General features: G+C 43.8%; 1 protein-coding gene across 1 annotated transcript; it reads left to right on the top strand.

Annotated features, from left to right (window-relative positions):
• Positions 1-1,331: 1,331 nt before the first annotated feature.
• On the top strand, positions 1,332-10,050 carry ZC4H2 (zinc finger C4H2-type containing; the record flags this gene model as incomplete). The annotated part of the gene is made up of 5 exons (XM_082488095.1): positions 1,332-1,384; positions 5,580-5,751; positions 7,281-7,453; positions 8,545-8,707; positions 9,834-10,050. 5 exons carry the CDS (start codon positions 1,332-1,334, stop codon positions 9,945-9,947), a joined length of 675 nt encoding a protein of 224 aa, XP_082344221.1. The 3' UTR covers positions 9,948-10,050.
• Positions 10,051-10,816: the final 766 nt, after the last annotated feature.

The following is a 10,816-nucleotide window of genomic DNA, read 5'->3' as shown; positions in this document are numbered from 1 at the left end:
AAGCCCTAACTCAAGCAGATCTACCACACGCTGTGTAAATATGGCCATGTTGTCTTGCAGTCAGGTGTCTTTCATGTTTCCCAAAACTCTTACCATGCTCTCCCCTGCATTCTGTCCATTTTTATTTTTTACCTCCTTTTCAGCCCCTGAGACCAGACACCAGCAAGTTTGATCAGGGCTGAGCCGAAGTTAAGTACTTCCAGCGCCTTTTGTATAACATTTCTGTGATATATTCCAGAATGATTGCCCTGTTCTCACGAGCCTCACACCACTGACTGAGGAGTGGTCTACTAGATTCACTAAGACAGTGGTACTGTTACTTGTGCATTTGTAACACACAGAAGTTTATGTTTGCAGTATCCCATTTCCCTACTGGCTCTCCAGACCTTGAGCTTAAGGTTCATCCTAATGGCCAAGCGTGACCATCAGAGCTGGCAAACCCCAGGGTAAACGCTTGGGCATACGGGTGAAGGATCATGAGTTTACACCGTGGATCCTTTAGGACAGGTCTGGAAGAGCCCTTCCAAAGCATTGAGATACAAACGTTATCTTCATAACTTAAACCACAGTGCTTAGTACATTACAGAAGCTGAAGGAAAATAATTACTAGGCTGAGGAAAGTCTGAGAGTCTATTCGTCAATCTCTGTAAAGTGCCCTGATATTTTTGACTAGAATGTCCATAGAAAGACAAATGGTCACTTTCCTCCATCCAACAGTTTTATTTGCATTCTGTTTTTCTTTCCCGTAGTTACAAATGCTATGTACAGTAGCAGAAATGAAAAAGAAAACCCCAAAGAACAACATATGTCTTTTCTGAACTCCAGGCACAGTCACATCACTCAGAGCATCTAGTAGAAGACAGCGTGGTAATAATAATGGCTATGGCATGCCTTTGTGTCAAGAAAGTTTTTAATCAAAATCGTGAACTCATTCAACAGCCTCCTCGTGCACATTCCATAATTTTACAGAAATGCAAAATGTTGCACAGACCTCGGGAGGAAGCCTGCTGCTCTTTTTTTTTGCGCTCCTAACAACCTTTGACATAACGAGGTGTGACAAAGTGATTTAAAATGTAGTCGCAGGAAGAAGGGGAGGAAAGCTCTGCTCTGCCTTGTGGGTGTTGTAGTCCTGCAGCTGTGGATCTGCCTGGGCAGCAATGGGAAGACGGACTCTAAGTCCCACAGCTCCCGCTAGAGACTGCCGCACAGGCTCAGAGACCATATGCTGGGAAGGGGGTGACTACATTGTGTCTATTGTAGGTTTTTTTTTTCCTTTTTATCCCTTGGCATTTTGTACATTTCACGGGAGGTTTAAATCGGAAGTGAAAAGCATGGCAGATGAGCAAGAAATTATGTGCAAACTCGAGAGCATCAAGGAGATCAGGTACGTTTGCTTTGTGCCGCATCAGTTCCATGGAGCAGCTTTTTCCTCGGGGGAGCGGAGGAGTTGCAGCGACCTGCAAGGAGCTATTGTGCGGCGGAGGGAAAGAAAACCACCGCCGGGTTTAACCCTAAGAGCTGAAAATACGTTTTTTCTATGTAGGGAAGGAGCATCTGCCGCTGGGAATCGCCGCTGGAATGCGCGGTGGAGGGCGGCAATGGTCGTGCATTTCCAGGGAATTACCTCTGAGCGATAACAGGAGAAGGAAGAGTGCGCGGGTGGGGAGGACGCAGCAGCCCCACGCAGCTGGGGGAGTGGTGTCGGGCTGCGGGTGGGGCGGGGGTTTTGTTTGTTTGTTTTGTTGTTGTTTTGGGTTGTTGTTTTTTTTTTAAGCCCTTTGAATTATTATTTCTTATTCCTGAGGCTCTCTGACATAAATCTGTTATTTTGCCCCACTCGCTCCCGGGCAGGAGCCTTGACGGGCTGGGAGAGGAAGGAGATGGCACGAAAAGCAGCGTGTGACTCCGAGAGCCGAGGACGGAGGTGTCCCGTCCGCCCCCCGCCCCGAATGGCAGGGAGGGATGCGCGCCCGGTGGGGCGCGGGTGGACCGGCGGCGGCACCGGCGGGCGGAGACCCGCGGAGGCGGGGGGGGGGAACATAGGGCCGCTCAGCTGCCGGCCCCCCCGAGCGTCCAGTGTCGGGGGCGGTCAGGTTCAGGTTTGGTTGGGGCTGTGGCCTGCGGGGGAGCGTGGAATTCGTGCCCGTGTTACGAGGCGGAGAGGCGGGCGAGGGGACCCCACGGAGGTGCCGAGCGGCGGGGTGGCAGGGTGTTACGGGGAGGGAGGGAGGGGGGTGGGGTGGGTGGGTGGATGGATGGATGGATGGATGGATGAGGACACACCGGCTGTCCGTGCCGTCCCCTCCGGGAGCCGCGGCTGGCTCTCGGTGCCGTTCGGCACAAGGCGGTGGGTGCCCCGGGGGTTGGTGCACAGCGTCCGTCCCGCGGTGGTCGCGGGGTGCGTTGAAAGAGGGGGCTCACAGGCACGGCACCCGGTGCACCCGCAGTGGGGACGTGCCTCTCCCTTAGCTTTTGGTAGGGCGGTTTCACTCTTTGGCTTCAGGCACTGATTTTTCAGGATGAGGCCTGAGCTGGCTGTATTCGGTAGGGATTCAGGCGTCCAAAAGCCAAAACACGTTGGGAAGAAAGTGAGGGCAGTGATTTTGGATGTAGCTGGGAGGTGTAAGGCATGCTGACGGTGGGGAACCCCAGAGTGACAAGAAGTGTTCTGGGACAGGACAGCTGGAGAGGGGCTACCGAGGAGAGACGAGAGAGAGCAGGGGACAAAGGCGCTGCCACTGGTCACAGAGACTTCTGGCTGGGAACGGCACGTCTAAGAAGCACATGAGGAGAATCAGGCAGCAGTGTATGGGCCTCGGCCACCTTCACACAAAGGTGAACAAAAATCAAGGAAAAATATTTCTGTTTTTCTCATCCCAGAACTATTTGTAGACAGAGACGGGACAACACATACTTTGCAGAGTAAGAGCAATGCTCTTCTACTCACCTGTTAGGCAGGCTTGGTTTTAAAATACAAATCTAAATATGGCCTACTACTGTTCGTGGTCCGATTATTATAACAATTTAAATGTCTTACTAAATTATCTTTTCAGAGTGAGTAGTATCGTGTATTTGGAAATTTATGGTGCATTCATCTTTCTGATAATATATTCAAAGGCTATATATAAACTGTAATTAAGACATTTTTGCTATTAGTTTGTGGCACAAGGTAGTGTAAAGGTGATGTTCCTAGCTTTAGTATACCGTGAAGTATCAAGAAAGTTGCTTGAATAGATTTTAAATTAAAAAAAAAACAACATCAAAAAGTCAATCCTACTTGCAACATTGATGTAAATTTTGAGTCTCCTTTAACATAATCTGATCAAATAAACCTATTTTTTCATCCCCAAATCTTTTAAAAGGAGCTTGCATTCTATGAAGAATTTTCTTCCAAATAAACATGAGATTTTCTCATGTTTACAGACACACCTTTGATAGATTGGGCAGGCTTTACTTTAATCTGCATTCCTTGTATTATTCTACAGGCAGAGAGGATAAAAGCCCTCACAATCAAAATCAAAGAAATCGCCCATTTCTGTAGTTGATCTCTATCACTTATTAAAGGCAGCTCAGCTGGGTTGTTGAAGTGATTCTGCAATCTGATTTTGAAGACCTGTATCTATACCCGTATCTATAGATACATACATATTATTTGTTGTCAATGGAATTCCTGCTGTCGGTAAACAATCCAGACATATCCACACACGTTTATTTGTATGCATTAAGTAGATTCACAGGAATAACCCCAGTCATAAAATTAAGCAAATAGCTGAAGACTGTACCTCAGTGTTCTGACTGGGAGGAGATAAAAGAGAATGAGAGTGAACTTACTGATGACAGATGCTACTTCCGCTGCTTAATGCCCTATTGGGACACACTTATGGCATCGATGCAATGTAAGAACTGAAATAGAAGGGAAAAGACTATGAGGGCCGAATTCATTAGGCACTCTAGAAATCACACTTATGGTTTCTGTTTTAAAACATTACTGCATGTTGCCTGATGCTAACAGGAAGAGTTCTAATTTGTGTGCACTTTTGCTTTCCTAACATCAAAAGCTAATCGTTTGGACTGAAACAATCCCCTGCAACTCATTTGTTGTAGCAATTTGGCAGAGCATGGCAGCCAGTGACGAGTAACAGTGAGGAAACTGATCTATTTCCATTGTCTTAGGTGAACACGTGCCATAAATACAAGAGAGGAAGCAGGGAGGAAATTGGGGACAAATACTTCCCAAAAGCTGCCATTACAAAATAAATGTTTTAAGTAAATGGGATCGATGAGACTTGATGAAAAGAGGGGTAGATGGCTGGATGGTACTTTTTAATGGGATATTTCCACATTTAAAATGGAAGGCAGAGAGAATCTCTTTTACTGGTTTAAGTCCAATATTTACCTTCAGACTAGGATAGGCCATTGTGCAGTAAATGACAGAACATCTCCAATGACATTAAAGATTACAATGTTATACCTACATCCTTAAATTCTACCTACATCCATCAGGCTTCTTCTGCACTTCTGTCATAAAACTTTTACTCGTTGACTTATTATTCCGTCAGCTACATCCTGTTTCTCTCACACGAGGTAAAGCAAGGAGTCCTGGAACTCTTCATTTCGTGCCTGAAATGTGACATTGCAGCCTCTTGGTAGAACCGCTTAAGTGTTGTTGAAACATGGGTTACCCAGTATCATACTCTAACTTCCAGTACAAGAAAAATAACTACGGCCTCTTCACTAACTGAATCGCAGGAACAAGAACAGTTTGTTTGTTCTGTTGAACAGCTTGGGCAAGTGTGGAATCGCCACCGCAGTGGGCTGCTCTGCTGCTTAAAACCGTCTGATGACTGAAACTCACACACTTTGATTATTAGCTTTGAAGCGAGAGATAAGGACTGTGTATCTAAACATTTTTGCTATGGAATTACGGATTGGCACAAATGAAAAATAGTCAGAATGCAGTATATGGGCAGAAACATTTACAAATACGTGACAGGTACCAGATCTTAGGAAAGAACCGAGAGAGTGCAGAGTTACTCACAAGTGGGATGCTGATGGCCAGTGTCATTTGAGTTTTTACTATTCTGATATGTCATTGCTCTGGAATTTTCTTTAACTTGAAGTTAGTATTTTAGCAGTTCAAATTACTGTCCACATAGTTTTAGTCGGTGTATATAATCACCTCCAGTTCATTTTACATTTCTCAGAATCCTGTGCTCAGAATCCCAAATTTTCTGGATTTCTCTATTTTGGAACTAGGGTCTAATCCAAGTTAATTGATGCAGTAGAACTCTACTGGTACATAGAATCTACAGTATCTGTTAAAGTCTGACAATGTTCTGTTGAATTCATAATTCAGTATAAGAATTCTCGTAGCCCTGAAAAGCTCAGCAAAAGAGCTGGGATTAGAATTCCGTTCTCCCATTGCACCTCATCCTTTCTCGGACACGTTTAATCTCACCCTTGTCTATTACTGCTGTTACCTTCTTCCATCTATTCACATATAAAGTGACGCCTCACAAAAATACGTTGCAGTGACTTACTGTTGTCCCTCTGTATTTTTAATTATCACTGGGATCCAGGAATAAGACTTTGCAGATGGAAAAAATAAAGGCGCGGCTGAAAGCGGAGTTTGAAGCCCTGGAGTCTGAGGAGCGTCATCTGAAAGAATACAAACAGGAAATGGACCTGCTGCTGCAAGAGAAGATGGCCCACGTGGAGGAGCTGCGGCTGATCCACGCTGATATTAATGTGGTACGTGAACAGTCGGGCTGGGGGCAGCCCGAGACACAGTTGTGTATAGAATCATAGAATCGTCTAGGTTGGAAGGGGCCTTTAAGATCATCAAGTCCAACCATTAACCTGATTGCCAAAGCCACCGCTAAGCCATGTCCCTCAGCACCACGTCTACCCATCTTTTAAATACCTCCAGGGATGGCGACTCCACCACTTCCCTGGGCAGCCCACAGGCTGTGGAGCTGTGCACGTCAGTGAGCGATCACCGGTGCGGTAATCTGGACTTTACACCACCATCTTAAGAACCTACAAAAAGTGCCAAGTCAATGTACCTCAGGATAATTGTTTTTTCCTGTCTGCGTCGGACAGGATGTTTTGTAATGTTGGCATAGTAAGCATCTGCGCCAAGAGGATAGACAACCAAGCCCATCGTGGCTGCAGCTTTACCAGTAGCCATAGTAACATCACTCCATCAGTCACATAAAAAACTGTTCTTCCCGTCAGTCTTCCTCATTTAGCACCTGGAAACAGAGAAATTTTGGCAGCCAGTTAGGACTTTTGATTGGAGGTTTTTGGAAGAAAAGAGATTGTGGGAAAATATATGGTATTTGTTCTTAGTAAGAGCTGACCTTCGGCACTCAGTGGAACCCCCAGACATTAAGCTGAAAGCACCAGCCTGGGGGGAATTAATACAAGTAAGAGAAAAACAGTTTATAAACAAGGAAGATTAGCCAATTAGAGGGGATAAACGGGGAATATATTTTTAAACCTGCATTTTTTTACGTCACGTCAAGGGACTTACATGACTGTACAGTGGTTTCTAGCTCTGAAGGTTTCTATGCTTTGCACCAGAAGAGAAAAGCTCCCACACTGTAAGCAAGTACAAGCTACGTACTGGATGTGCAGACTGCATTTACGTAGCACTTGAAATGCCTGTTCCCCTGCCCAGCTGCACAACCCCAGTCTCTGTTTCATCCTCCCCTCTTTTTCCTGTCAGATTGTCTTTTTCTCTGCTGCTTTTTACTGCAGTAAGAGAAGCAGGAACCTTTCCTTAGCTTGTTTGCTAATTTCTAACCAACGGTGTTCAGGTATCTTAGAAACGGAAAATTAGTTTATTCTACTTTAATTTCTTTTTTAATGTCCCTTGAGACCTTTCCATAGCTCCTCACTTGCTGACTTACCTGTAGCCCGTCTACTTGCTTTTTCTGTTGTTCAGAAGGTCATATAGGCTGAGTGCACCTTTTTAAAAGAAAATGCATCTCGTACGTCACTTTCAGTTGCTTCTTCCTTGTCCAGTTTTCATCCTCCCAGTATCTTAACTCTTTGTTTTACTATTGCATTGTCTTCAGTCTCTTCCAACTTGAGTGAGAAAAATCTCTTCTTTCTGGTACAGTCTTTTGCTCAATCAGAAAGCTAAAGGAACAGTTAGGAATTACTACTATATGATAATATATATAATATTTATTATATTTCTATCTCTATCTATAAAATATATCTCATATAAAAATAAATATTAAAGGAAAAGCATGCCCATCCTCCTGTTTCAGATGGAGAATACTATCAAGCAGTCTGAGAACGATCTCAACAAGCTCTTGGAATCTACTCGTCGCCTGCATGAGGAGTACAAACCCCTGAAGGAGCACGTAGATGCTTTGCGGATGACTCTGGGATTGCAGAGGCTGCCGGATCTATGTGAGGAGGAAGAGAAACTGTCCCTTGAGTAAGTCTCCAAAGCAACCATTATTTACACCTTGTCTCGGTCCTATTGGTTATTTTGTCATTTTACTTTCGTCGGTAGGTGGAAAAAAGAACTAAAGAGGTAAGCATGAAAAACAGAAGTTAACAAAAAAGGGATGTGGGAGAACAAGTATTTGGTAACATTCAGTCTGAATTTGTTAGAAGTTAAATTTAGATTATTCCAAGTTGGAAACTCTACACATAACATACAAAAACTCAAGGGTGGTCAGTTCTCTAGATTTTTATACCATATGCTGCTGTTTCTAGCAAGACTTTTTTTTCCTGAAAATAATTTTTCATTGCTCATTTATGAAGCGGAGATAGGAGGCAATAAAAGAAAGGGATACCAAACAAGCATTCTCCAGTTGGTTTGTGCTGCTGCCAGTCAGAATTTTACTTTTTGCTGCATGCATATGGCAGTGACATTTAGCCGTATACCTATGACTGTTGACAAGTAAGTTTACCCTAGATTTGCATAATAAATTCCAGTTTCATTTTTAGGTATAACTGAGGTGGAGGAGGGTGATGGAATGAGCTGCTATTCAAAGAACAGTGTCCTTTGTTTAACAGATCAGTTTTAAGAAACTCACATTCCTCCTAACACTTGGCACATTTGGCATCATTGTCACAGACACACAGTTTTCAAGATTTCTTTTGCATTTCTTCAGAAACGCTGTTTTCCATTCCAAGCACCTTGACACTATGCATTGATCTATTGTATAGATAAATTATTAATTTTAACAGAATAGAATATAAACAGACAGAGGTGCATCCAAAGCTGTTAAATATGTATGTTGTGTATTTTCCATCCTATTAGATTTACATCCAGTTGTACATCAAGATGTACAAGCTGACAATCCGGAATCTGGCTGAAGTGTATAAATGCAGAGGAAAATACAACCAATTCTATTTATGAACGAGTCCAAGTGGTGTCTAAGTGTAGGCAGTTTGACTCTAGTGGAGGAAGACGATAGGGAAATGTGACCCATTGTGTTTTAACACAAAACAGCCTTTACAAACTACGGAATACTCCCGAAGGTGGTTATATTTTTTAATGGTTTTTCTTTTGTCTAGCTACTTTGAAAAGCAGAAAGCGGAATGGCAGACAGAACCACAGGAGCCTCCCATCCCCGAGTCTCTGGCTGCAGCTGCAGCAGCTGCCCAACAGCTGCAAGTGGCTCGGAAGCAAGACACCAGACAGACAGCAACGTTCAGACAGCAGCCACCGCCAATGAAGGTCAGGAGACTGAACGCGCTGGGGTTTCTCTTTTGTCGTTGGAATGCATTATGTTTGTGAAGTTGATCAATATTTACGAAAAGGAAAAATGACGTGTCCTGATTCTGATTTTTCCTGCAGTGGTTCAAATCAAAAGCAGCCCCAGTAGACTTAAACTGGTAGCACCAGTCATCAAGGGTTAAGGACAAGGCTCTGTATTGTTTGACTCCTTTATGATTTAAGAGTCTCCATCAGCAGAGGTGTAGGCAATTCCCACTCCTCCTGTGCTTCATGCGGGAGAAAGGCATGTAAGAAAAAAGACCCCAAAAATGCTGGACAAAAGAAAACCTAATAGCTGGGAGTTAATCCCAAATGCATTCATATTAGAAGCAATGCTCATATTTTATGAAGGAGAGTAATTACTGATGATACAAATTACCAGGAAAGGTGGTTGTTTCTGCACTTCTTGGGATCTTCAAGTCAAGATTAACGTATGGATTAATTTAACCCAACGACAGGCACTTCAGTGACAGTTTGGCTCAGCTCTGTCTGTAGTCAGTAAAAAGAGCTGAGTAATTCCGTAGGGGTATTCATCCCACCCGAGTTCCAAAGATTCACTGACTAAGAGGCAAACCGACGTAGGTACACTACATAGTTCTGTACTTACTGTCTGGAGTTAGGCCATTGAAAAGTCTTTCTGAAAGTAATACGGAGCGAAAGGGTAAAGTTCTTGTGTTAAATATGTGGAATTCAACGAAACACCCGCTTCTGCCTTGACTTCTGTGGCATCACAGTCGGCCTTCACTGTGACTTCTCTGACTCAGTGAGCTATTACGCATGGAAACGTCTTCAAAACGTGTAGAACGTTTAACACAAAATAGAATTTAATGTTAAAATTCTGGATACGTACCTGAACCATGTGTTTGCTGAGCTGTAGCTCCATTCAGTGAGGTACTCTCTGAATTTTTTCAGTTGGCCTGAAGTTATCGTACAGTCCAGAGAGCTGGGCTCTGCAGAACATAGCACTGCTTTGCCCATGAAGGCAAGAAGCCTCAGTTATTTTTTTCTGTACTGTACGTTAGAATGTTACCCGCGTAACAGTGCCGCTTACATGTGTGTAACAAGAGGCTGCAATGTCGCATTTCAGGCATGTTTATCGTGTCACCAACAAATTCATCGGAACGCGCCCATATGTCCCCTCTGCAAAGCGAAGAGCCGATCTCGGAATCCCAAAAAGCCCAAGAGGAAACAGGACGAATGAAACCCAGAAGACTGACGAAAAACACATGCCCTGTTCCAGTACTCTTCCAGTAGAACTGCAGACGTGGCCAGACCTTACTGAAGCGCAGACTCAAGTACGACCGACCCGTTGTTTTCTATTTAATGCAATGTAAGCACAATGTTCCTGTTCTGTCCTGATTTCCTTCCAGTCCTTAGGATTTGGTTTGAGGAAAGTAAGTATTACTGGTGCTACACTTCAACTTTCAATCATTCCGTCTTTTGGACTCTGAAACAAAGTAGAATTCTTATGCAAGTCTCCTAAATGCCAGGCTATTCCTCTCGGCCAAACGTGATTACCATAAATGCTTTTACGTTCTTTTTTTAAAAACAGTTACTAGAAGATTATTCTGTTTTCTCCTAATAACAGGAGGCTATTTGAAGTGCTGAAATAGCAGACTGACTGTTTGTTTCACTAAAGAACAATTTGTTTTCGAAGCTAGTAAGACTGCGTAGGTTTGGGTATCCAGTAGAGCTCTATTTGTACAGGAAATGTTCAGGGAAAAAAGAAATTGGCTATAGGGGAAATCGGTGCATTAAGGACACACATGAGTTTTGATGTACTGGAGATTGATTGTACCATTCCCTCAAGCTTGACTTAAGATTTGGGAGGGGGATCAAGTTGCTGGCTGTGTATGAATGTCTAAGAATGATGTAATTTGTGATGCTTTAACATCCCAATATGGAATTATCTCCAGCAGTCAGAAGACCGACTGACTTGAGTACCAGGCTCCAGTGAACTGTATTAGTGGTCCTCCGAGGCTCTACGGCCAGCCAGCTCACTGCGGTTCTCTAGGAAACATGCATGAAATAACCCAAATCTCTATGCGCACAGACAGCAGCGTCAGCCGT

Source organism: Vanellus vanellus (genome assembly GCF_965231255.1).
Source record: "Vanellus vanellus genome assembly, chromosome: 10".
NCBI classification, from domain to species: Eukaryota; Metazoa; Chordata; class Aves; order Charadriiformes; family Charadriidae; genus Vanellus; species Vanellus vanellus.
The sequence above is the reverse complement of the archived record's forward strand: the minus strand, read 5'-3'. Positions and strand labels throughout refer to the sequence as shown.